The 27,947-nt window shown below is 44.8% G+C and overlaps 1 protein-coding gene across 2 annotated transcripts in view; it reads left to right on the forward strand.

Moving 5' to 3' along the window:
- Positions 1–7,100, forward strand: part of UST (uronyl 2-sulfotransferase) — a 318,572-nt gene extending 311,472 nt beyond the window's left edge. For both annotated transcript variants that reach the window (XM_043592575.1, XM_043592578.1), the window contains one exon: positions 6,685–7,100. In XM_043592575.1, coding sequence (XP_043448510.1) covers positions 6,685–6,814 — 130 coding nt within the window. In that variant the 3' untranslated portion in view covers positions 6,815–7,100. The remainder of the gene's footprint in view (positions 1–6,684) is intronic.
- The last annotated feature ends 20,847 nt before the right edge of the window (positions 7,101–27,947 follow it).

Here is a 27,947-nt window from a genome sequence, read left to right on the forward strand (position 1 = left end):
ATGAGATCATGACCTGAGCCAAAGTCGGCCGCTTAACCGACTGAGCCACCCAGGCGCCCCTAAAAAAAATTTTTTTTTAAAGTAAGACCCATTGTGGAACTAGTGTTCTTGGGAGATTACACTTTAAGAAACATTGCTTTAATATGTCATTTTTTTCCCCATTGGAAGAGTTACTTTCCTTCCACTATGGTTCGATCTTTGGTCTTCCCAGTGGTCTCTGTGTCCTGCTTGAGGAAAATATATATACAGATGCCTAATGGTTTGATAAATAGAAGGCAGGGGCCGATAAAATGTGTAGTAAAATAATTAACAAGGAACCGTCTTTAATTTTTGCTCATGCTCCTTAATTACATCCCCTACTTCATGAGAAAGTGGCAACTCTTTTTAAAGCAATTTTTACATACTTTTAAATATTTCTTGGATGCCTCGAATCAATTCAGTCCTTCCACGAAGATCGGTGCTCAAATCAGTTTGGATACAGAACATCTGCCCCATTTCGTCTCCGATCTGTGGTTGGTTGTGCAGTAGGGAGGAAACGGTGGCAAAATGGAGATCTCCAGTTGTTCAGGTAAGGCTGGCGGCTGGAGAGAAGAATCCTGGCTCCTGAGCTTGAGCTCAGCTTTTGCACACTGGGGTACCTGTGTTGTTCAGTACACTAGGGGGAGCCGGAGCCATAACAATTTACTCAGGAAGTCCCAACGTCTTTCCAAGCCTGATTTCTCTCCCACACCCGCTTATTTTCTCCCATGCTTTAGAGGAGTGTGGCCCAGAAGGAAGTCACGGTTAGTGTATTTAAAACACAACGTGCACAGGGGCGCCTGGGTGGCGCAGTCGGTTAAGCGTCCGACTTCAGCCAGGTCACGATCTCGCGGTCCGTGAGTTCGAGCCCCGCATCAGGCTCTGGGCTGATGGCTCAGAGCCTGGAGCCTGTTTCTGATTCTGTGTCTCCCTCTCTCTCTGCCCCACCCCCGTTCATGCTCTGTCTCTCTCTGTCCCAAAAATAAATAAATGTTGAAAAAAAAAATTAAAAAAAAAATAAAACACAACGTGCACATTGGGGCACCTGGGTGGCTCAGTCAGTTAAGGGGCAAACTTCGGCTCAGGTCACGATCTCACCATGTGTGAGTTCAAATACCGCATCAGGCTCTGTGCTGACAGCTCAGAGCCTGGAGCCTGCTTTGCATTCCGTGTCTCCCTCTCTGCTCCCCAGCCCCACTCGTTTTCTCTCTCTCTCTCTCTCTCTCAAAAATAAATAAATATTAAAAATTAAAAAAAAAAATCACGCAGTGTTCACACTGTCCGTCGATTCATAGGGTATTATCTTTCCCAAGCCGTGTGCCATGCTTTCATGTTGTTGCCCTTGTTTTGAAATTACGATAGTATTTTTTAAACTGGTCTTCATCAGATCACCCTTCCTGAGTGTGTTGTATAATTACAACACGACTGAAGTTCCCATTCGGTAATCAAGAGTTGCGTCACGTGGTCATCATAACCCTCAAGCAATAAACACCACCACCGCAGCTGTAGCGGTGAGGACGAGGTGGGTACAATGAATCAAAACAAGGATGCGGGAAGAAGAATCCCATATCGCTCCATCAGCAAGGCGGTGCAAACTAGGCAAAGATTCAGATAAACCTCAGTTCAGATCTGCTTAACGTACAAAAACTTATTGCCACGCGCAGGAGCTGAATACGGAGGTGAGAGGTGGGTGAAGACTTGAACGAGGAGGCGGTTTCATGTGGAATGTGTCCCCCTCGGGGGACAGTGGAATTTGTATAAAGAATACAGGGCCGATCTAAAGCACAAAGGAAAGCTGACCTTCCAGTAGGTCTACAAGAACAGTATTGTACCCTGTTTGTATAATAGGAAACAAAGACCCCCACGGAGGTTAAATAACGCGCCTGTGGTAGCCCAGTAAGTGACAAGGCCGGGATGCACATCCGAGAAGGCCGGATAAAACTGAGCCTGACTGCCAAGGATTTGGGAAGAAATTTTTATTTTATGCTGAGAACGGTGAGGAACCCTTAGTCCTTTCAGAAGAGAAAAGAAACACGAGGAAATCGTTTTTCTTTTTCTAAACCCGTTGGCAGGTGAACAGACTAGTCTCCCTTTGCCCTCCCAGAGCTCTCCTCCTTTTGTTACCCTTCTTCGCAGGCTCCGTCTCCTGAGACACTGAGCCCTGCCTGTGAATTATGTCACCCGGGCTCCCTGCCTGCTGCCTCTTAGCTGGCTTTGGCCGGTGGGTGGCACACAGAAGATGGGGAACATCTGGATGGAATTCTGCCTCTGACTGTATAATGGGTGAAGGAATGCTGGGCAAAACCCTCGTTAGTCATCACCATGTGTGCCCGGGGCGTGGACGGGGGCTGGGGAAGAGACTGGAGAAGAAGCACAGGAGACAGAACTTAAAGATGGCCCCAGGAATGATTTCAACCAATGGAAAATAGTGCCCACTACAAAGGCCCTCCGTGAATATTTGAGTTGAATGGACCCAAAGGAGCCAAGGGAAAATACAGCATTAACTCAGGTATTTCCAGTTGGATACAGATACAAGTGACATAAATGATGGAGTGAGAGAGCGATGGAGTGAGAGGGCTGCCCTAGCGGGCAGAGGGGTTCCATTTGAGATGTGTGGATGTGTTGAGTCCAGCGAGCCTGGTCATCCCTTCCTGGATTTCACTGTCCTCGGAGGCAGGGTTCCTAAAGGGCATTACATCGATCCCCTCATCCCTCTGTGTGGCCACAAGCAGCTGGGACTGGGTCCCAAATTCCCCCCAGTTGACATCAGCATACTATCATACAAATCTAGTCATATTTTAGGTGTGCCATTATATGAGAAAAAGGTTGGGAAGGCCAGTTGTAGTTGACTACCCAGAATACACAGAGCTTCTGGTTTTGATATTTTTTCTTAAAACAAGTCTTTTCCTTCAAGCCTGCGGTTTCTTTTTTTTTACACTAATTATTCTTTGACTTCCAGGTAAGCACACACAGACACCGGAGCACTGGTTCACCATCAGTAAGATGGCCTGATTAATTTTCCTAGCAAAGATGATGGATTAGACACCTGCCTATCTTAGACGGCTTCAGACCGATTTGGGTGGAAAACATAGCAACACTGATTGATCTAAAAGCAGATCTCTGACCTCAGGCTTATGAGCACCAGCCCTCAGACTGGCCAACCATATATCCCAGGAAGAGTAGGAATCATTTATTGGCATTCTCACACTGAAAATTATTAACCTGAACATCTAGGGTCTCCCTTTCACGGAAGTGATTGAAAAGCAAAGGGTTTCCATAGTTATAAGTATTATTTAGTATTGGCCAGCTAAACTCTGATCAATGTCCAGAATGTATAGTTCCAGACCATGTTTTAAAACGCTTTCAAATACGTTACATCAACTCTGTGGATAGACAGCTGGAATAGATTAGAAAACTGAAGCTCAAGGAGGCTCAGATAGGTTGCATAGTGGCTGAACTGATTCTAGAATCCTCTGATTCCTTTTCTATTCCTCTTGTATAGGAAATGCTTTTCATTTTCCTTCCTTCATTTCCTTCCTTCCTTCCTTCCTTCCTTCATCCATTCATTCATTAGTTGTGTTTATCACATAATAATTGCAGGGTTCTCTTATGAGTTGGTGGCAACATAGCACTTGAACCCTTAGCCTGAGAGTTTAATTGAACATAATACAAAACAGCTCCTCCCCTCACCTGGGGCATTTCTGAAGCTCTAATTCCAGACACAGGCCTTTCATGGGGAGATTTGACTGGAGTAAGACCTATATTTTATCTGGTGTGATCTTTACTATGTTCCACTTATTACTTCAGTACAAATTTTAGTTTCAAGAAATTAAGAGAAAAATGATTCCAAAGATAAACTGGGTTGAGAAGAAATCTAAAAATGTCTCCTTTTCGGGGCGCCTGGGTGGCTCATTTGGTTAAGTGTCAACCTTTAGCTCAGGTCATGATCTCACGATGTCCCACGTGGGGGCTCTGTGCTGTCAGGGCTAAGTCCGCATGGGATCTTCTGTCCCCCTCTCTCTGCCCCTCCCCCGCTTGCATGTTCTCTCAAAAATAAACATTTTTTTTTAAAAAAAAAAAGTCTCCTTTTCATTCCTTATAAATTAGTGTCCAAGTCTTGGGGGCAGGGCTTAAGAGTGAGGAAGGAGAGGGGGAGGGCAGAAGGCAAAGGTACCCTAGGAACCAGACTTCCCAGGCTCCTCCCTCCCCCACTCACCTCCCTTCCCAAAAAGACTGCCCCTCATTTCATCCCTGGGTTTCCAGGCACCTAATCCACTTGATGGTCAGGTGAGATAGGAGACATTTGTGTTTTTGTTGTAACTTGCACTGGGGCTGTTGTTAGCAAATCCAGGCCTCTAGCTATTTTCCTGACTCCGGCCAGAACACTAACCCAAAGCCCAGGAGCACTGCGAGGGCAGAGGCAAGTCAGTGCTGGTTTCCTCTTCTATACAGAGACACAGACCCAACAAACACCCCAGGATCTCAGGGACTACAGATCTCTGTCTTTCCATTATGCTCTCTTTTCTTGTCTTCTCTTTTTTTTTTTCTTTTAAATAGAATAAATTGAAAACTGCTATTCAAAATTAAAGTGATTTCACGCTGTTACCCCAAATATGTCTCTATGATCCAGTGAATTGACAGGATTTACGTTATATTGTACAAGTGAGCATAAATCACAGGGGAATCTGATTTGGGGATGAGGAAGGGCTTTAAAGGCAAACACAGTGGGAGAAATCATGAAGAAAAAAGGAATGAGAATCACTGAGGTTCCAAATTGAGTCACAATTTAAAAATGAAGAAATACTTGTGACAGAAATGGCATAAAAAAAGATTGAAATCACTATATATATAAAGAACTTATATAAATCAACGGAAACGTGCAAAGAACATATTCATTCTCAAAAATTAGCTCTGCAAAGGCTAGGAAATAAGAGGAAGTGTTTATTTTCATGAACAATCAAAGAAATTTGAAGTGACATTGTGACATCACTGTTGGTACTTCAGTGACAAACTAGGTTAAGTGTGCTAATGCATGGGATGAACAGAGGGCATGATGAAATACTCCGCTGATGGGAATAAAATTGGTACATTCCTGAAAAGTAGTTTAGTAATTCGTATCAAAACCCACAATAAAATAAACACTGAGATTCTAACGAGTTTGAAAGCCCTGCCTGCCAAAAAGTGCTGATTTCATAGCTACAGCATCAAATCCCAAATCTAGAATCATCTAAAGACATCAGGCATGTCAGATCAGATGACTCAAGGTCTCCCTCTAAAATACCGTGCTAATGATATCTCTCAGCTTCCAAGAAATGTGAACATAGCTTTTACTTGAATTAGAGTTTGTACGTTACGGTATGTCGATTTTTTTAAAAAATCTAGTCTCATTATCGTATGGTCGATTTCGATGTGAACTCAAAATTCTTTCCCTCTGGCTTTACCACTCTAACCAGCCTCCCAAAGGTGGAACTGGCTCCATCATGACCTGCTTCCCACATATCTGCAGCAGGCCATTTCTAAAACTCAGTAGAAACACACATTTGCCGATAGAAAATACAATTTTCCATAGGATACAGATAGAACTAGATTTGAAGCTGGAGCTTTTGCTTGGATGAGTTATTTTGTAGTTAGGCAGGTCGTTTTAAATTTCACTGTGTCAAATATTCCTCACATAATTAAGCCATGCCCCGGTATTTCTAACTACTTTCATTACAGTTGAACATTTGTTGAAATGGAACTCGCTGTGTAGCACACAAACTCCTCTGTAAAGTTGTTTATTCTGGTAGAGTATCTCTAACAATTTGCTCAGATTTTCTCTTTGGCAGGGCTCACATATCTTCAGGTTGCCAAATTAATGCAGGGATTGTTTTCTCGCTCATTGAATCAGAAAATACATTTATCTTTCATTCACTTGTAAATCCATTACCCCAAGCATCACATTCATAAATGAGAGAAGTGACCTATCATGTTTATGGTGATAACCAGGGTTTGGACAATCCCGTTATTGTTTGTTTCTACATAGAGCCAAGAAGACAAGTTCCACCTCCTAAATGAACAGAATGATCTGAGGCTCTGAACCAATAACCTCCATTTGTCTCTGCTTTTTGAACTCCCTCTGTCCTGCACAAGGTCCGACACCCAAAGCCAGCTGCTTTCCGTGTTAAGACATATTGTCGATTTCTTTTTTTTTTCAATGTTTATGTATTTATTTTGAGGGAGAGAGAGCATGAGGTGCAGAGAGAGAGGGGAGAGAGGGAGAGACAGAATCCCAAGCAGGCATCACCGTCAGCGTGGAGCTCAACGCGGGGCTCCATCTCATGACCACAAGATCATGACCTGAGCCGACATCAAGAGTTGGGCACTCAACCAACCGAGCCACCCAGGTGCTCCTGTCGATTTCACTTATTTTACAACTTGAGTCCAATTTTATTCTTGAGTACTTATAAATATACTTTTGTTAATTGTGTGGACTTGTTGGTTCCAGGTGCCAGAAATCCAGCTCTAACCAGTTCAGACAAAAAGGAAATTTGTTGGAAGGGTAAAAGGTATAAATCAAAGGAAGAATTGAAAACCAAAATGCAAAAAGGACTAGGGTGAGCTGGACTCAAAGGCAACTGAAAAACCAGGAACTATGAGGTGTCTCTCTGTCTCTCTCTGTCATTGCAGACCAGCAGGAAGTGTGTCCCCCGCCCGGCTTCAAAGCTTCCAGACCTCACTCACAGCTTCAGTCACCACAAAGGAGCTGGCTGGCTCCTGGCTAGTTACAGTTCAGAAAAATCTTGAGGAAAGACACTGATTGATTCCGCTGAGTCAGGCCCCCACTCTTGCACCAACTGGAAGATCAGAAGGATGATTCCCATAGATCACATGATCCCAGAGACTGGTAAATGTTGTGAATGAGTAGCCATCCGGAAGAGTGGTCACTACTGTGTCTTTTTAGATTTGTTTTTGAGAGCTCTGCCCAGTAGTTCCGTAATTGGTCACAATAAACAGCTACTTTTGTGAAAATAAACTGGTAAAAATTTTATTTTTAAATGTGAAAGTGTAACAAATTCAAAGAATAAAATTAAGTCACAATCTCACCACCCAAATATAAGTACTATTTATATTTTAGTGCTTATCTTTCCAGTCATATATATATATATATATATATATTCTTTCCTACATGTATCACTGAGATAGTGTTAAGTGTACAATTCTACATCCTGTTATTCATTTAAATGTAAAAAGAATACTCTTAATAACATTTTATACTTATAAATCCCTTTAGGTCAGGAATCCATGACACCAGAAGGTCCATGAACATCTCAAATTTATATGCAAAATTCTTACAGTTATAAGCATATTGATGGGTATTTCCCTTGAGAAGGGGTACATATTTTCACTAGATTCTCCAAGTGGTCTGTGACCAAGAAAAAGGTTAAGAGCATTCAAGTTTCCAAAGCATTTCCACATAAATTACAATAGACTCCTAACTGACGTATATTTCATATTTTACTTTCTACTAGTCTCAAGTGACATATAGGCTCATGACATGTGGCAAACTATAACTTGCAAGTGCATGAATTTGTATCCAAATGTGCAAGCCAGATCCTTAGTTTGTGGGTGAGCCTAGCAGGCGCCCAGCATCTCAGCTCAGCAAAACTCCCTTACGCTAACCTCAAGGCTAGAGCTTGTGAATGTCACCACAACTTGTTTGTATACACTGTGGGGGTTAACAACGGAGGGAGGCTGGCAGGCGCAAGAAGCAGAGCAGGGGAGCCATGGCTCTCTGGAGATGAGATTATGAGACAAGATGTAGGCTCTGAGGAGTTTTAGATATTGGTGAATTCCAGAGGCATGCGTAGAACTGACAGGCCATTTTAGCCTAAAGCCACTTCACCACCTGAATCATTGGGCACTGCGCTTGGAGCAGTGACCTCAGGGCAAGATCATTTGATAGGTGACAACTAAAAGTGGATTTTTCAGGAAACTTACCAAGTTCACCTCTCTCTATTAAACTAAATAGCCAATTTAAAAAAAATTTTTTTAACATGTATTCATGTTTGAGAGACAGGGTGCAAGTCGGGGAGGGGCAGAGAGAGAGGGAGACACAGAATCTGAGGCAGGCTCCCGGCCCTGAGCCATCAGCACAGAGCCCGATGCAGGGCTTGAACCCGTGAACCATGAGATCATGACTTGAGCCGAAGTTGGACGCTCAACCGACAGAGCCACCCAGGCGCCCCTAAATAGTCAACTATTATTCAAGCTTGCCCTCCCTGGTGAGTTGTATACAACTTCAGTGGATTTAACCCCTCAGACCCATCTTTGAGTCATCACTTGGCTGAACTTAATGGCCGGTGGCCGACTTTGCTCTTCACGTTGTGCTGCCTAGATCTCTCTTCTGCCCCGCAGAAGTCCCATTCTCTGTTTCCAGGCACTCTTTTATCTTACTCTTTGTTTTCCAACACATTTATGGGGCTTCACTGAGATACCTTTCACCCTCAACAAGAATTACATACACCATTCAAACTTGCCTTGGGTCTGGCGCCCCATGTTAGCCCAGGGGAGCACGGGTCAAGGGTGAATGAACCCAGGCGGCCACTGTAATGGCGCATCCTCAAGAAAGCCAGGTCCTCTCCGCGTGCTTTGTATCAAGGCGTCTGCTATTTATTTTTTTATTTTTTTTTTATTAAAAAAAATTTTTTTTTTCAACGTTTATTTATTTTTGGGACAGAGAGAGACAGAGCATGAACGGGGGAAGGGCAGAGAGAAAGGGAGACACAGAATCGGAAACAGGCTCCAGGCTCTGAGCCATCAGGCCAGAACTCCCGGACCGCGAGATTGTGACCCCCGGACCGCGAGATCGTGACCTGGCTGAAGTCGGACGCTTAACCGACTGCGCCACCCAGGCACCCCAAGGCATCTGCTATTTAAAATGCCTCCATTCAGCGCCTCCATTCAGTTAAATCCATTCCCCTATTTGCCATATTGTTAGGTGACGGTTCATCACAAACTGTCATTTTCCTCAGAAATGTGACGATCCGTTTCTCAATTATAAAATTCTATTCAGTTTCTCCAGATTAAACTCTGTTTCTTATTGTTTGATTCCCATGCAGCACATATGAAGCAGAATTTAGAATTTACCTTAATGAGTGGAAAATATCGTTGATCAAAATAGGTTCTTTGCTACACAGAAAGCAACTAGCCCAAAAAACTAAGAAAACCCAGTAGTGACAGCTGGGAATTATCAGACCCACACTATATTCTAACAACTTCTTGTAACTTCATCCTGATTTTCAGACAGTCTCCCCTGGACCTTCATTTCTCATTTTTTGATGGTACAATTTTACCACATCCTCACTGAAATGCTAAGAGTAATCCTGAAATTATTTCGGTAATGTGCTTTATTTTTGAGAGAGAGACAGAGCGTGAGCAGGGGAGGGGCAGAGAGAGGGAGACACAGAATCCGAAGCAGGCTCCAAGCTCCGAGCCATCAGCACAGATCCTGATGCGGGGCTCGAACTCACAAACTGTGAGATCATGACCTGAGCCAAAGTCAGATGCTTAACCACTGAGCCACCCAGGTGCCCCTCTTTTTTTTTTTTTTCTTTAATGTTTATTTTTGAGAGAGAAAGAGAGAGAGTGGGAGCGTGTGTACATGAGCAAAGCTGGGGAGGGGCAGAAAGGGAGAGAGAGAATCTCAAGTAGGCTCCATGCTCAGCACAGAGCCCGACACGGGGCATGATCTCACAGGGCTCAATCATGACCAGAGGCAAAATCAAGAGTCAGACGCTCAAGGGACAGAGCCATCCAGGAGCCCCTAGGTATCTTTCAGCAACACTTAAATGACAAAAATACATCAAAGTTCCTCTCAAGAGAAAAAGAAAAATCAAAGATCAAGAGATATTGTTGGTCTCAATTTGGAAACCAAAGAATGCTAAATTCTTAAACTCTTTTGGCTTTTGAGAAAACCTAGTCTCCGTTAGATGATGCTTATAACTCACAAGAGTTCATTCGTTTGGATGAAAACTAGATTCATCAGTTATGAGAAACAAGAAACGAGCAGTCCGCTTACATTTCAGAGCACACACAGCACCCAAAGTACACATCCACACTCAAATTGCTATTTGCATTTTGGCTTATCTCACATATCAAAATCAGGGCCCTAGAGACAGTTTTAAGGGACTGTCTCTCAGCCGCTGCTCTGACAATGTTCCCTCTGTCACATCTGCCACCAAGTGTCCCACCATGGTCGGACAACCACAGTTTACAGTCACCAAAAATCGCACTTACAGCCCATAAGGAAAGCCAGACAATTCCAGAAGGCCAGCTAAACCAGCGTTTGTCTAGGTGCCTGGCTCACTGCCCGGTGCCCAGAACTCAGCCTTCAGCTCAGGGAAAACCTTCCAGAAGCCCAACCTGTCCCTCCCCGAGGCTGAGTTAGGGCCCCCTCCGCGTTCCTCCCTCACGTAGCACTCGCCACACTACACTGGAAACGCCATTCACCCACTATCTTGCCCTTTAGATCACACCCTCTGTGAGGTCAGGGACCTGGCCTGTCTCGTTCACTGCTGGGTCTGCAGCACCTAACACAGCACTCGGAGTGAATGAGTGAATGAGTGAACCCATGAAGGCATGAACAAATGAGGTGAACTATTTCCTTTTCGCTGAGCAGAGGGGGCTGGGGGAGATGCAGTGAGCAAGAGGAGGGGAGCAACAAGAAAGATGGAGAGCAAACAAGTGACAAGGCAGTAACTCGCCACCTCTTGGAAGCCATCGCGGGAGGCCGGATGGGACCGGAATTCCGCTGTTCAGCTTCTGATGGATGCGCCACGTGCATTTTATTTAAGCATTTAAGAAATATGAAAAGAAAAAGAATTTGAAGAGAGAAAACCATTCCACGTGGGGATCTTACTCTGAAAGAACCAAGCAGGTAGGTCTCATAAATCAGGCTTTTCCTCTGCTCTGCGGTGTGTAGAATGATTTACTGCATCCATAAAGGAAATTAAAGAACTTTGAGCACAGAGACCCTCCAGGGGCCTGAAGCCGGGAGGGCGCAGACAGGGCTGTGTTTGAAGCCGCGGTTCGGAGGCGGAGGGAGCGGACGACTCACGGTTGCCCTGGGTCCACGTTCAAAGAAGAGAGGAGTCACCAGCAGCTCTGGCCCACGGCTGATTAACACCACGGAACGGGAAGTCAGCAAGGGAGCTCGCTGACGGAGCCGCAGGTGAGCTCTGTGGGTCCCCGTTTGCGGGGCCAGTTCACGTGTAAGGGGGCCGTCACACCTTATATGGCCCAGTACGCTTTCATAGCGCTTGTAACAAGGCCGGCACGCTTGAAATGGAGCAAACGCGCTCAGGCTTTACTATGGCAAAGAGAAGAATTGTGCATAAAACAATAAAAGTGGCGTCAAAGCATCTTGACTGATTCGCACGTCCTAGCGCTGTAAGAAACCGGACGGGTGGTGAATCCAGAAAGGAAAATGGGAATCCTAAAGAACAGTGTAGGGAAGGGTCGACCTTTCAGCGAGACGTCCTTAGTAGTCCCACTTAAAGTTTAGTGTCCCCCGTGACCCAAATGCACCGTGTCAGTGACTCTTTCCTCACATTTCTAGCACATCACCTAGGCCAGGGGTGTGGCCTTGACGCCCGAGAGCTGAGCCATTCTGAACGTCTGGTGAGTTACTTCGGATAAAGCGGAGGTCCCAGACTTTGGGAATTTGTGTAACAAGACAAACCCTACGGAAACATGAAACCAAAATAGGATCAGCAGGTTTTTCTTTTCTTCCTGGTCAAGTCAAAACAAAAAGAAAACAAGAAAGCGAAAGAGGAGAAGAAGAAAAGGAGAAAGAGGAGGAAAGAACCAGCTACCGTCATCATGACTTTCAGAGAAGAACGGACAGTCTGACAGCAGAAAAACTAAGAACGTAGTCTTCCAAATAAAAAGACATGAATTTATATTTATGAGAAAAGTCACCCCTTTTTTAATTTTCTCATAGGCGGGCTTTGGGGAAGCAGTGGATGGAACAGCATAGCATATGGCTTTGCGGTAGCAGAGGCTCAAACACTGACTCTGCCGACAGGTGGCTTGCAATCCCCGCCACTTAGCGCTCCCTTCTGTGAAGAAAGGACACTGAGTGGCAGGAAACGAATCTGGCCCATCAGGGCTTCCTCAGCGGGGGCTGCGGTTATTCTGGGGCGCATCATCTGAGACGAAGTGTGAGTATACGTGAGTGGGATGTTGGAGCCAAGGGTAGAGGAGAAAGGTTCCCCTCGGTACTCCCACCTCCCAGTGTGAAGCTGCCCCCTTTGGGACCACAAACCCCCCTTGGCCTAGGTTTTGTGGGATCTTGTCCTCTTTCCTGTTAGGGAGTCTCATTTAAACTTGACCTCACCTGACTACAGATGATACCTGAAAAGACAAGTCAAGTGGGTGGGGGCCTCTGGGTCTTATCCCTTCCAGAGGAAGATGGCCCTCCTGGGCCAGGGCTGGAAGCCCCCTACTGCTGACATGTGGCTGTAAAATGTAGGGAGAGTGAAGTGTGATCACACTTTTTCCCTCCCTCCCTCCTGCAGACAAACGACATGCAGATTTTTTTTTAATTTTTTTTTAACGTTTATTTATTTTTGAGACAGAGACAGAGCATGAACGGGGGAGGGGCAGAGAGAGAGGGAGACACAGAATCGGAAGCAGGCTCCAGGCTCTGAGCCATCAGCTCAGAGCCCGATGCAGGGCTCGAACTCACGGACCGTGAGATCGTGACCTGAGCTGAAGTCGAATGCACAACCGACTGAGCCACCCAGGCGCCCCACGACATGCAGATTTTAAAGGAAAATGGTAAGGTGCTGGATTTGAGACTCAGACCTTAAGGACCAAATGATTTAACCTCCTCGCTGGAATATTCTAAAATGTGATTCTACACATTGATTTGCTCCGAATTAGAATCGAACTCCACAGCTAGCTCATTTGAGAGGAAAACAGAGGGCAAAGAACAAAGACCCTTCCCAAGGTCACCTTGGTGGGGGGGGCTCCCTGCACCGACTGTCAGAACTGGGCTCTAAACCGTGCCTTTATCGTTCATGTCTTTTGCCTTTGTTTCCCAATGGAAACATAAAATTAATACCACCAGCCCTTGCTGTCTGACAAGACAGTGGTGAAGATCAAAGAACACTGTAAGTTTGAAAAAGTTCATTGCTACTACCGCAGTATGGTATCGCGGTGATTATAGCAATATGAATAGAATTTCAGCTCCATTCCTTCTTGAAAGGCCTAATGTTTAAAATTAAAACATTCAATGAAATAAATGCTTGTCTAGGTCTGAAAGAACTCATGAAACACTCAGCTTTTAGCCATGATGTAGCCCAGATGCCCTTGAAGTTCTCCCAACCTTGAATGCCGGGCAACATGGGATCCAGGGCCACTGAATTTCTGTCCTGCAGCCTGTGGAGTCTTGAGACCGTCTGTAGGATTCTTGCGTTTTCCAAGATCTTCTCATGGCCTCTTCTCCCCTGAGTTCCTGCTTCTTGGTGTTGAAGATTTGGGGAGGGTGAGTGGGGCAGAGAGAGGGAATCCAGACAGGTTTTGCAAATGATATATCCAATAAACAGTACCCAAAATATAGAAGTAACTTATACAACTCAACACCAAACACACACACACACACACACACACACACACACAAATCCAATTTAAAAATGGGCAGAAGACATGAACAGACATTTCTCCAAAGAAGACATACAGATGGCCAACAGCCACCTGAAAAGATGCTCAACATCACTCATCATCAGGGCAATGCAAATCGAAACCACAATAAGATATCACCTCACGTCGGTCAAAATGGCTAAAATCAAAAACACAAGAAACAAAATGTTGGCAAGCATGTGGAGAAAAAAGAATCCTCACACACTGTTTTTGGGAATGCAGACTGGTGCAACCACTGTGGAAGACAGAATGGAGGTTCCTCAAAGGCTTAAAAATAGAATGTCCATATGATCTCGTAATTGTCCTGCTGAGTATTTTCCCAAAGAATACAAACACACCAAATCAAAAGGATATTTGCACCCCTGTGTTTATTGCAACATTATCTAACAACAGCTAAATTAGAAGCAGCCCAAGTGTCCATCAATAGATGAATGGATAAAGAAGTGGTACGTGTATACGATGGAATATTACCCAACCATAAAAAAGGATGACATCTTGCCAAGGACCTAGAGAGCATGATGCTAAGTGAAATGAGGCAGGCAGAAAAACACAAATATCATGATTTCACTCACATGTCGGTTTAAAAACCAAAACAAGGGGCGCCTGGGTGGCGCAGTCGGTTAAGCGTCCGACTTCAGCCAGGTCACGATCTCGCGGTCCGCGAGTTCGAGCCCCGCGTCGGGCTCTGGGCTGATGGCTCAGAGCCTGGAGCCTGTTTCCGATTCTGTGTCTCCCTCTCTCTCTGCCCCTCCCCCGTTCATGCTCTGTCTCTCTCTGTCCCAAAAATAAATAAACGTTGAAAAAAAAAAATTTTTTTTGAAAAAAAAAAAATAAAAATAAAAATAAAAAAATAAAAACCAAAACAAAGGACCAAAGGGGGAAAAAGAGACGAACCGAACAACAGACGCCTACCTATAGAGAACAAACAGATGGTCGCCAGAGGGGAGGCGGGTGGGGGATGGGTGAAGTCGATAAAGGGGGTTAACAGCACACTTACCGTGATGAGAGCGGAGACATGTATAAGGTTGTTGAATCCCTGTATCGTACACAGGAGACTAATATAACACCGTGGCTTAACTATACTGGAATTAAAATAACATTTGTTTAAAAGACAGGCTTTATAGCACGACACAAAAACCTTCACAGAAAAGGCTGGCCCCCACCTCCCCTTGTCCTCTTTCTCCTGCCTCTCTTCTCAGCTCTTCATTTGTCTTCCTCCCTCCCGTCAGGAGCAAAGCCCACAAATTCCTCACATGGTCTCCTGAGAAGTGACTCCCCCCTCCTAATATCTTGGTGCTGGCTGACATCCAAAGGGTCTCACCCCATCCAAGCAGGTTCATCAAGGCATTTCTTTTCAGAGGCTGATCCTTTCTTAAGAGGGGTTCAGACGCCGGCTGCTAAGGTAATGACTCCTGGCTAACGTAGCATCACCACTAAACTGTGTGAGCACAGATCGGTTCTCAAAATCTGGTTCTCTCCACCAAAAACATTGGCATATCATCTGGCAGCTTCTTAGAAATACAAACTTGGAGTGGCAGACCTATTATATCAGAAACTCTGGGGGTGCTGGGTGGCTCAGTCTGTTAAGTGTCTGCCTCTTGATTTTGGCTCAGGTCATGATCTCACGGTTTCTCAGTTCAAGTCCCGCATCAGGCTACACGCTGACCGTGCAGAGCCTGCTTGGGATTCTGTCTCCCTCTCTCTCTGCCCCTCCCCTGCTCACTCTCTATCTCTCTCTCTTTCAAAACAAATAAATAAACATGAGAGAGAAAGAAGAAAGAAAGGAAAGAAAGGAAGAAAGAAAGAAAAGAAAGAGAGAAAGAAAGAAAGAAAGAAAGAAAAGAAAGGAAGGAAGGAAGGAAGGAAGGGAGAAGACTCTGAAAGCGCAGCCCAGAGATCTGTGTCTTTACAAGCCTCCAGGAGATTCTGACTCTGGCTTAATTGGGAGAATCACTGAATGCTCTAAAGATGCTCTAATGCATGTCAGTCGGACTCACCATGCTGCATACAGCATGGAGCACAATGGCGTGTAGCAAGTTCCAGTAATTGCTCATTAAATAATCCAGTAGACCAAGTACTGTGTGCCTAGCTCCCTGATACCACGTGCAGAGGAAGAGGAAACAACATGAAACACAATTTCTGCTCTCGTGACTTAAAACCAGCAACCAGAAAGCAATGCGTGAGCTTGAAGTCTTTGAGCAACAAGTCAACTTACAGATACTTAGTCTATGTTTTTAGGGATGCAAATGAGCAGAGACTGCACAGCTCAAGGTGCGGAGGAGCAGAGCCCGCCCAGGAGCCCGCTCTCTGGGTATCCTGGCCTCCAGGTGTCCTGGGATTCCCCAGCTCCATAGCCTCTCTGTGCTGGAGGGTGATTCATGGCTGAATTTCTTGGTTCAGCCTCGAATCTGTAGGGGCTCCAAGGGAGAACTCCGTGTGGGTTGGAGGAGTCAGAGAAGGTGGTGCCCCTGATGTGGAACTGGTGCCGGGCTTCTTTTCAGAACAAGAAAGATCTGGATGAGCAGAGATTTATAGGATTTTCTTTTCCGGTGTTGGTAACATTCCAGAGCACGGAGAGAAAACGTGCAGCCAGCGTTTCTTTAGTGGACATAAATTGTATTTGTCCAAAGAAGGCAGCGAGATCCAAACAGCCACGCGAAGATGCAGGGCCAGGCCCCAAGGCCTAGCGTGAAACTGTGGCCGGGCTCCTGGGCCCCGGCCGCTTGGCGTGTGGGTCCCAAAAGGTGCCCATGTCCTCCAACCCCAGCGTGCCCCTCAAGGGCGGTGAGGCCGAGATTCGCCTTTCCCTTCACCTTGATGGCGCTGTTGACGTTCTCATGTCTCTCTGCTTGGGCACGTCTGCCCTCCTCTCTTGTCCATCGCGTCCTGGTTAATTCAGTGGCAGTAAAGTCTGATGATTTCTTTGACTTAGAGGTTCCCCACCCGCCTGTCGCCTGTCGGTGCCACTGCCCCAAAACATCCTGTATGTAGCCGTTTGTGGTGTAGATGAAGCAGAGGGGGAGGTGTGAAAAAGCCAAGGGAAACCTTGACCATTTCCCTTCAAAGAAATTAGGCTAGAGCCCAGGGGAGGCACAAAAAAAATTGCTAAATTTACTAATGGTGGAAGGAATGACTAACCTTCAACCTACGGTGTATCAGAAGCATTACAGCCTGTGGCATTTATCATAAAGCCTCTAGCAAAAAAAAAAAAAAAAACCTGACACACCACATGCATGAATGAACTAACGAATTAGTGGAAAGAAGGAAAGAAAATGCGTGTAGAGCTTTTCAAGCACTTGAAACTTAAAACACCCACGCATGGATGGATAGTTGTCTCTCAGCATCATGGTAGTATGGCGAACTCTAGGGAACCCACCTGATTCGTAATAAGTGGCTTTGTTAGAGTCTTTGTTAAGCTAAAGATAAACACAGTCTGGTTAGCTACTGACGTGATAAACTGAACCATTCCACAAGAAACAGCTAGCTGGGGCGCGTGGGCAGCTCAGTTGGCTAAGCGTCTGACTCTTGATTTCGGCTCAGGTATGAACTCACGGTTCATGGGATTGAGCCCCATGTTGGGCTCTGCGCTGACAGCATGGAGACTGCTTGGGATTCTCTCTCTCCCTCTCTCTGCCCCTTCTCCGTTCACACTCTCATCTCACGCCCTCCTCTCTCTCTCTCTCTCTCTCTCTCTCAAAATAAATAAATGAATTTTCAAAATAAAAGAAATACCTAAACTGAAATGGAGACTAACTACAAATCATCCACAATTGCAATTGGTCTTCTTTGTTAAAAAACATCAGCGGCTTCGTCACAGATATACGTGTGGAGGGCAGTGGTGGGAGGGATGTAGAAATGTAAGTGAAACATAAAAGAAAATCAAGAATTCGTTAACAGAGCTTCTTCCGAGGCTAACAACAACAACAAAAAAAGAATCCTTTCTGTGTTCTACCACAGAAAAAGCCCAAGTGATTATTCTGGTCACATAACAAGGAAATACCTGTATCTTCCAACATCAGCAAATACAGCATGGCTGTCTACCGGGGAAAATAGCATACTTCTGAAGGCCACTGGCATTTTATGACTGGAAATCTAGATATCTTTAATAGGCAGCAATGTATTTAAGTTAAAGAACAAAAAAACACTGTCTTTTATCTAATTTTTTAGAGGTCAGCTCCCCCTCCCTTCTTGTGTACTTTTTGAGTAATTCCTGGAAAAACTTCAACAACATCCCAGTAATGAAACTGTCATGGGGTGGGTGTGCGGCTATAACGAATCTCAAACAAAACAGAACACTGCCCAGAGCTCAAGGAAGCCTAATTCTCAGCCTGAAAAATAACCCAAAGTTACATATCTCTCCCCTTTGAGGTCCTAGGAACTAATTATCAATGATCTGAGTGTCTTGTCCACCCTAGTGTGAAGAGCTCAGGGATCACAAATAATAAACTCCCTTTGGGGCACCTGAGTGGCTCAGCCGGTAAAGCGTCGGACTCTTGATTTCGGCTCAGGTCATGATCTCACGGTTTGTCAGATCGAGCCCTGCATCAGGCTTTGTGCCGACCGTGTGCATCCTGCTTGGGATTCTCCCTCTCTCTCTCTCTCTCTCTCTCTGCCCTTACTCTGCTCAAATTCTCATTCCCTCTCCCTCTCTTAAAGTAAATAAACTTAAAAAAAAAAAAACCTCCCATTGGTCCCACATGATTGAAGAAAAAAGCATTCCAGTTAATTGCCTATTTGTTTCAATAGCTACCTACTCAGCTCATTTAATATCAATATCATAATCTGTGCTCACGTCGGGCTTCCCCAGCTTTCCTTTGAGCTCCTGTAGGATGCATTTCTTCCTTCTCTTCCTGGTGGGTACACGGTGCCCGACCTTAGGAAACATTTAGTAAAGGTGTATGAAATGAATAAATTAATTTTTCACATGCCACAACAATGCAATTCAAGGTTAAAATTTTCAAAATATTATTTCATCTTTGTTTATTCAAGTTATTTCAAGATATTACACTTTGTGCAGTTAATCATGCATTGGAAGTGTCTATTCTATTTCAATTATTTGTGTTAGATGATGGTAAGTTCTTTTTTAAAACTTTTTTATAATTTTACTTTTTTTATTAATAATTATCTAATTTGGTTTGGTTAAGGGAAATGTGCAAAGGTTAATTTGCCTAGATAGTATCTTATGCACTTTTACCTATCCAATATTTCCATAATATTAAGTTATGTAAATTATGTGAAATCAAGCTTCATTATATGTATCTATTTCTGTGGCTTCATGTTTTTGTTTTTTTACATATTGTTTGTGATTCTAATGTGATTCTAATTAATGTTGATTTTAATTTAAATCCAAGTTAGTTAACACATAGTGTAATAATGATTTCAGGAATAGAATTTAGTGATTCATCACTTACATATAACACCCCATCACCCATTTAGCCCATCCCCTTACCCCCCTCCCCTCCAGAAACCCTCAGTTTGTTCTCTGCATTCAAGAGTCTCTTATGGTTTGTCTCCCTCTCTGTTTTTGCCTTATTTTTGCTTCCCGTCCCCTATGTTCATCTATTTTGTTTCTTAAATCTCACATAGGAGTGATATCTTATGATATTTGTCTTTCTCTGCTTGACTTATTTCACTTAGCATAATACCCTCTAGTTCCATCCACGTTGTTGCAAATGGCAAGATTCCGTTCTTTTTGATTGCTGAGTAATATTCCATTCAATAGACAACCCATATCTTCTTTATCCATTCGTCAGACAATGGACATTTGGGCTCTTTCCATACTTTGGCTATTTTTGATAGTGCTACTATAAATATTGGGGTGCATGTTCCCCTTCGAATCAGCATTTTGGTATCCTTTGGATAAATACCAAGTAGTGTAATTGCTTGATTATAGGGTAGTTCTATTTTAATTTTTTGAGGAATCTCTGTACTGCTTTCCAGAGTGGCTGCACCAGTTTGTATTCCCACCAGCAGTGATGCTGGTAAGTTTTTCAAAAGCAACTGACTCTTAAGAGTGCCCAGTCTACATGTGATAACTAGCATTTTCCAATGCTTGCACTGTGTGCAATCTCGTCAAGTCCTTACAACAAGTCTAAGGGGAAGACATTCTCTTCCTTTTATATAGGTGCACATCCAGGCTCAAGAGGTGAAATAAATCACCTAAACTCACATTGCTCAGAATGAACCAGGAGTCGGATTAAAGGCAGGACTTTTGATTCTAAATCCCATACCTCATAATTCCTTCTGACTTAACGTCCCTAAGCTCAAAAGACAATGATATTAGAATAAGGGAGTTGACTTAAAATCAACTCTGGTCTTGGGGCGCCTGGGTGGCGCAGTCAGTTAAGCGTCCGACTTCGGCCAGGTCACGATCTCGCGGTCCGTGAGTTCGAGCCCCGCGTCGGGCTCTGGGCTGATGGCTCAGAGCCTGGAGCCTGTTTCCGATTCTGTGTCTCCCTCTCTCTCTGCCCCTCCCCCGTTCATGCTCTGTCTCTCTCTGTCCCAAAAATAAATAAAACGTTGAAAAAAAAAAATCAACTCTGGTCTCAAAGCACATTGTGGAAGCTGCTTCGTAACAGTCTCACATCCCACATGTCCAACTCACTCCATCTCTCCTCTCCTATTCTCTTCTCTCCTCCCCCCCTCCCTCCCTGTCCACCCCCTGCTTCTCTGACACACACCAGTAGCCCACAGAGGGGAACAATTTTTATCACACCACGACAGTTATTTAGATTCCTAAGATGCGGAAGTTTCCTTGTGGAAGCAACATTGAAATACATTCATTTAAAGTGTTATCACAAAATTCACAGTGGTGTTTTAAAAATAGTATTGGTCACCAGAAGGTACACTTGAGAAACTGACTTTATATCATTTTCTAAGGACGAATGGAGGTAGGGGCAATGTTCCTGACATTGGTCCCCATTAGTCAACCGAGCTACAAAGGTTGTGGGGGTGAGGCTTGAGCCTGGGGTCTCTGTGACACTCAGCCTGGAGGACAGAAGCATTCTTGGGTTTCTCCTTTCACCAAGGGACACTCTCCTGAGCTCGAGTCAAACGTCTCTGACTGTATCCGACTCTGACTCTCCCTGAAAAGTTTGGTGCCGTTATTTGAAAGGAAATGCTTAGTATTATTATTATTCTCAGATTGGTCCCCAAGGAAGAGAAAGAAATGTTCCCGAGCCAAATGTGTATCCAGTCGAGAAGAGAAAACTCAAGCCGCATAGGGGAGAAATCTGGTTCTTGCCAAGGGGACAGGCAGCGGCTACCAAAAAATAAGACGTTGCAATGCTGACATCACAGATTGAAGTAGAATCCTTTCCTTCAACTTCCCAAACTCCCCTCTTAGTCACCGTTAGTCTAATGTTAGCTAATCTATCTAGTTTAGCAGTCTGCATTTTGTACCTTCGGCAGTAAATTGGTGTTCAGGTGACCCTCAAAAACTCGCTGACCCTCAGCAACCGTGATGCCTAGAGAAGAGGTGGTGACACAGGGAAAGGGTGACCTCTAGTCTTACGTGACCAAAATATCGTGTGAAAGACCATCCAACACAGGCCCAGGTGGTTTCCTGTGTGAGACCCAGAAATTCATTCTAGGTGGGGTAACAGAATACATCAGAAAATCCAAAGAGCCAGCCCTCTCTGCTCCCAAAGAACTGACAAGCCGGTTGGGAAGGCAAGATCTACACAGAGAAAAAGCAAATAGCAAGAGAAGGGTCGAATGAGCAGAAAACCAACCAGAAAACGAGAAAATCAAGTGACAAATGACACAGCGCAACTGCCATAGTCACGCGAAAGACCATAACGTCCCACAAAAAAGTTTACGGCAAATATTAGCGGTTTTAACAGTAGCCGTATAGTTCACTCGCGTTGAAAAGGAGCGGAGGTTTTTCTAAAGGCTGAGGCTCAATCCACCGGACTAAGCCTGCTGCTAGAGATCCTGGGGACACCGTATTGCTTTATCACCGCTACTAGCCCTGGAAATTGTTCGATTCATGACGTGATCCTCCTGCATCCCAAGCCGGTGTTCTAATAAGACAAAAGGATTTTTGGGTTTTTTTTTTCATTTTAGCACATTGTTCTTTTTTATGTGACATTTTTAAGAAACAGCAAAAAATGTGTTCAGTGTCTTGTTTTAGGGACAGAAGGTGAAAATAGGCAGTTTCTACCTGTTGGTTCCTTTGCAGCCTGCCGTGTGGTTCCTGGAGGTCGGCAGGGGCGGGTGGGGGGCGGTCTGTAGGCCCTGCTCCAGGCTGTTGAGAAGAGAGGAAGTCATATGGCCTCCTTATAGCCAAGCCGGTCTCAGCTCCCAGCCACTCCCCTGGCTATGGCTCCGGCCTCGAAGACTGCAGCTTCCAGCCCTACTCCCCGCTCCCAGACCCTTCCCTGTGTCTCCTGTACTTTAGAGGAGAAGAAAGTGCTTACTTTTAAGACGAAGACCCTGAGCCCTGATTAAAGCAGAAATTTGGGCCCAACAGGGCCTATCCTGAGAGAAATACATGAGTTTTAGTAACTAAAAGGCATGTGCTGTTGGTTGTGAATGATAACATAAGAAGGGTGTTTTCAAAGAACTTTAAGACCTTCTGCTGTTGGAAGACCGTCGACCTTGGCTATTTATTAGATCCGATCGCAAGTAGAAACTACTCTCCAAAAAAAAAAAAATGCAGCTGTCTCTCATCGTCCAAAACCATGGAAACCAGCTCTCTCTGCAAACAATGAGCCTGCTTCCAGCCAAGGCAGCTAGAGATTCTCATTTCTCATGATTTTCTTCCAAATCCCAAGCAGCAAATGCCTTTAAAATGCACAAAAGAGCAAGGAGCCTACTGAATTGGCAATTACTCCTGTTCCTTTAGTAAAGGAAGGGAAGGCATAAAAGATCTGTGTTTTGCTACTTCGGGGTTTCCAAAGACAAGATGGAAACTTAGGACAAGTTAACCCTCGTGTGGAGAACTGCTTGGAGCTGCCGAGGGAGAGTGTTTTTGCATTTTCATGACCAAGGTATATTTTCTTTTTTGGCAAAGGCCTTGTCCCAGAGGGAAAACGACACGGACTAGCTTCCAGGATGAACCCCATAGAAACCACACTGCTTTCAACATGGTTACAGTCAGCACATAGTTTCTCAGTTATAAACCACCCTCCCCCTCATTCTCCAACCCCAGATAGTCCACGGTCTGCTTTCCAAACACACTCTTGCAACAAATAGCGATAGCCCGTGTAAGCTGGAATTTTAAATATGCGTCAGATTGCAGGTCACATTTTCAGAGGCATCCTTTCAAGGCCTGACCTGCTCACCTAGTGGCTAACTCAAGCAAAGCCATGAGACAACTGAGGCCTGATGCTAGTGGAGGCTGTCCACCTTGGCTCAGCCTTTCCACCAGGCCACTTCCCCATGTCTGCAGGTCCATGGCAGCGTCCTTGTGACAAAGACCCTCTGTTCACACCAACCTGCTAACTGATGTGCACATTCACACCAATGCAGAGGTTAGCAGCCCAGGATGGCTTAGTATCGCCTCCTGAGAGCTTTTCCACTGCCCTGGAGTGGGTCAGGTTACCACCCCCCACCATGTTCCCGAAAGATCTTGCACTTCTGCTGCCCTAGCATCCGTCTTCCACTCCCCATCCGCCACGGGACTGGGAGCTCCCTCCCATCTGTTGCTGGGACATTAGCCCTCAGTTCAGTGCCCTGCACACACAGAGCAGAAACTCAGTAAACATTCCCTGAATGTTGTTGGAAGGACGATGTCCACAGGGACCCATGCTCACTATTCATTCATTAGAGATGAATCCCTACTGGTAGAATTCCAGCGAGACAAGTACTGAGCAAGAGAGACATTTAGAACAGAGGCAACTAGTGAAAACCCATCAAATAAGGCCGCTCCCACTTACCAGTTCTGTAACATTCACAGGGTGCCGGAGTCCTTTGAGAATGAGATTAAATCTATGGTATATCCTCTACCCAGAAAAAAAATGTGCACACACACACACACACACGCACGCACAGATATACATACAATCTTGCCTGCAATTTCAAGAAACTAGAGAATCCGTTGAAAAATATGCCTGGAACCCCAGGCTAAGAACATCGGCCCCATCTTAGTTGGATACTTTTCTCCATGTCTCCGTTAGATTTCTATCTGCCTGAGGGCAGGAAGGAAATCTCGGTCGGCCTTGTGTCCACCAGTAGCTCGCTGTGCAGAGTAGGGGCTCGATAAACGGTCTGTGAAAAAGCACACGGTACTGAAAAAGGGTGAAGAGCTGTCTCTCAAGACTCAGTAAGGGGCGCCTGGGTGGCGCAGTCGGTTAAGCGTCCGACTTCAGCCAGGTCACGATCTCACGGTCCGTGAGTTCGAGCCCCGCGTCGGGCTCTGGGCTGATGGCTCAGAGCCTGGAGCCTGTTTCCGATCTTGTCTCCCTCTCTCTCTGCCCCTCCCCTGTTCATGCTCTGTCTCTCTCTGTCCCAAAAATAAATAAACGTTGAAGACTCAGTAAGCACTCTCACCCTAAACAATCCACCATTGGCTCCCGTGCTTCCTCTCCACCTGTCCACGCGCACCCCGAAGAAACAGGAACATCTCTATGACTTGCAGAGCGAGAGACCCAGGCACCTGCCCCAGACTAGTTTGGCCTCAATGCACCGTCCTCGGTGGTGAGGGCGAAGCTTACGGGACCTCCCCAGAGGATACTTTGAAAATTCATGGGGGCACTTTTTGGTTCTCACGATAATTAGGGATCACCACCACTTTTTTGCAACGCACAGGCAAATTTCACACAGCACAGAATTGTCCAGATGGAGTTGTCCCACCTCACCTCCGAATGTGCCATCGGATATTCACGTAAGTGAAAATATGCCTATTAGCCTGTGATCCTAGATCCTAACTCTCTGTGCCACACCATCACAAAGTAATTTTGTGTGGTGTTAATGTATGCTGAATTTTTCCAGAACGCAGCTATCACTTAAATCCACGTGAGATTGCCCACTGTTTGGTTTGGAACCTTACCAAGAGCTGTTCGCCTTTTGAAAAATCACAATGCCAATGTCTATGCCGCGGATGGGATTTGCATCACCGGTGTGCCTGCAGCAGACTGCTGTGAGAGCTAGAATATTCATGGCGATTCGACTCAGACTTGTAAGCTCTGACCTCCTCCTCACATCTTCTAATGTAGCTCTGCCCAAACATTTACCACTTACATGCACATTCTTCTTTAAAATTATTTTTAATATTTCTCCTTTATATTACATTATTAGCTATTATATTATAGTCAGGGTATATTATATAGTCAGGGTATATTATATAGTCAGGGTATATTATATAGTCAGGGTATATATATTATAAAATAAAATTTATTTTATTTTATTTTATTTTATTTTATTGTCAGAGTGTCCTACTGATCTTTTTTAAAATTATGGGTAGAAGCAAGTTTTATTCCCCAGATATTTAGTTTCAAGAGAGTAAAAGGAATATGGCAAAATGTTTGGTACAGAGAGAGATAAGTCTGATGTTGAACTGCACTAATGTCATTTAAATGGTGAGTCATTAAGGATGCCCTTAACTGCAAGGAACAGCGTGCTAAATGTGGCTTAGACTAAAGCATCAAGACCACTTCTTCACATAACAAGAAGCCCAGAGGTGGGTAGTTCCAACACTGTTTCAGCGGCTTCATGAAGTGGAAAACAACCAGGGAGATCTCCATCTTTCTGTCTGCTGTCTTCAGTGTGTTGACATTTGTCCTCAGGTTTGTCCCTCCATGGCTGCATGAAGACTGCAGCCACGCAGTTTGTTAATGTTTTTTATTTATTTTTAAGACAGAGAGAGACAGAGCATGAGTGGGGATGGGGCAGAAAGAGAGGGAGACACAGAATCTGAAGCAGGCTCCAGGCTCCGAGCTGTCAGCACAGAGCCCGACGCGGGGCTCAAACTCACAGACCGCGAGATCATGACCTGAGCCGAAGTCGGACACTCAACCAACTGAGCCACCCAGGCACCCCTGCAGCCACTCAGTTGGCAGCCAAAAGACAGAGGTGCTGATTTTCCTTCGCATGGCTCTTTTATCAAAGAGAAAGAATTTTTCAAGAATCTCCAAGGAAGACTTCCTTTCTGGTTTAATTCGCCAAGATTTAATTGGATGCCCATGGCTGCAATGGCAGCTGAGAAAGCCAGCCTTTTCATTATTTTTTTAAGTTTATTTATTTTTGAGAGAGAGGGTGGGGCAGGGGAGGAGGTGGGAAGGGGCAGAGAGAGGGAGAGACAGAATCCCAAGCAGGCTCCGCGCCATCAGCACAGAGCCCAACGTAAAGCTCAAACTCATGAACTGTGAGATCATGACCTGAGCCGAGATCAAGAATCAGACCTCAACCGACTGAGCCACCCAGGTACCCCATCCAGCCTTTTCCTTATTAAGTAAAGGTGGGATCTGCTGGGAAGGATATGCGGGGGAGCGTGGCTATAGGTTGCAATCAGAACTGTTTCCTACTCACTGTAGAAGCATTATTCACAAACAACAAACAAACAAACAAAACCAAGAGTAAATGGTAGTTCAGCACGATGTTCTGTATGTTTGTACTTCAGTTAAATATGACAAGATTGTACATTTAGACTCTAACGCTGTTGATTCCCTATGCCCCCTTTTTTCCTACTTGCCATATTTGATCCCAATGCAATGTGGTATGTTCTGTGTTCAAAAGAAGAATTGAACTCTTGCAGCCTACCCCAGGGCTTTGGTGTGGGTATCAAATGAGAACACGTGCAATGATATAAAACCCCTTACACATATAAGATATTCTTAGTTGATAATATCAGTCCCAAAGAATAATCAAGCAGCATAACTGCAAGTTTATTTTAAACTTGGTTCCACACCCTAATTAGGATTTAAAATGGAAAAACAATCTGTGCGAGATTGAAATTTTACAGTGTAACTTTCAAATTTAAAATAGAGACCCACTAGGCTCTTGAGCCTGTGGCCCTTTGGAAAAATACAGAATTAGACAACCATTATAGGTGAAAGATACAGTAAACAAAAAAGAGAACAATCTGTCCTGCTTTTTTCTTTTTGCTGAGAGAGAGAGAGAGAGAGAGAGAGAGAGAGAGAATCTTCAGCAGGCTCCACACTCTGCGGAACCGGATGTGGGGCTCGATCTCACAATCATGAGGTTATGACCTGAGCCAAAATCAAGAGAGAGATGCTTAACCAACCGAGCTACCCAGGCACCCCCAATCTGTACTGTTTTAGTCCTCATCAACCATGTTCTGTTCGAGACCTAGACCACAGTTAGCAAGTAGAGCCAAGAGCAAGAAGGCACAATGTTCTTATCTCTGCTGCTGTGTGGTAAGCCTTTAAACACTGTTTAGGTGCTGTGCAACAGAGCCAGAGCTGAAGTGGGTGACCATGTGTCTGGGCTTGCCCAAGAAGGTCCCGGTTTACTCCTCTTACTCCTACCCTAATTGTTAGCAGCTCTCTTCTTTTCATCCTCGGAAGTGCCCTAGGTTGGGTGATACATTATAAGTGGTCACCCCACTAGCTTATCTAAAATATCTAGATTATAAACAGCAACTCATGCCCAACCCCCCAGCTTTAAGGCTGAAGAAAATAAAGCCAAAAGAAGGAGAAAGTTGTAGGGTTGGGGAGTTGGAAGAGAAAAAGTTTAGCAGGATAAAAAAAAAAAAAAAGAGTAGACAAACTGAAAAATAAACAATCAAGTGCCACGTTAGGAAGAACAGAAACCCAGAACGCTGTTCCTCCAGGTATTCTCCTCTGCTGGGAGGGCTGGTGGGGAAGGAAAATTTCACAACGGCCCAATGAATGGATGGTTTGTTTCCCTCCAAAAAGGCTTACAGCTGGACACCAGTAGTCCGAATACCAGCTCTGTTTCACAGGCAGGTTCCTCCCGCCGCCAAGTGTTACAAGCCCTTCACAGAGCAGTGGATTTTAAAGGTGAATTGAAACTATTTTAAGATCCCTCTAGGGCAGCAGATGGACAGAATGACGGATTGTTACTACGGTGGAGTTATTTTCATTCCTGGCCCAACTGTGCACACAGTACTGTAGGCTCGTGACTGGCCAGGCTTGCTCTCTGGGCAAGCAAGATGCATTCTGTGAAACAGGCAATCAAGGGAGGCTGGGAACCAGATTACAGGTTCTTCTAAATGAAATTTAAAAATACTGACTAGGCCATAATAAGACTAGGCAAGCCCATGTGGAAATTTACTTTGACATTATCTTTGAGATCCAACTGGGGGAAAAAGGAGTGATACG

This window comes from Prionailurus bengalensis, chromosome B2 (assembly GCF_016509475.1).
Source record: "Prionailurus bengalensis isolate Pbe53 chromosome B2, Fcat_Pben_1.1_paternal_pri, whole genome shotgun sequence".
Classification (NCBI taxonomy): domain Eukaryota; kingdom Metazoa; phylum Chordata; class Mammalia; order Carnivora; family Felidae; genus Prionailurus; species Prionailurus bengalensis.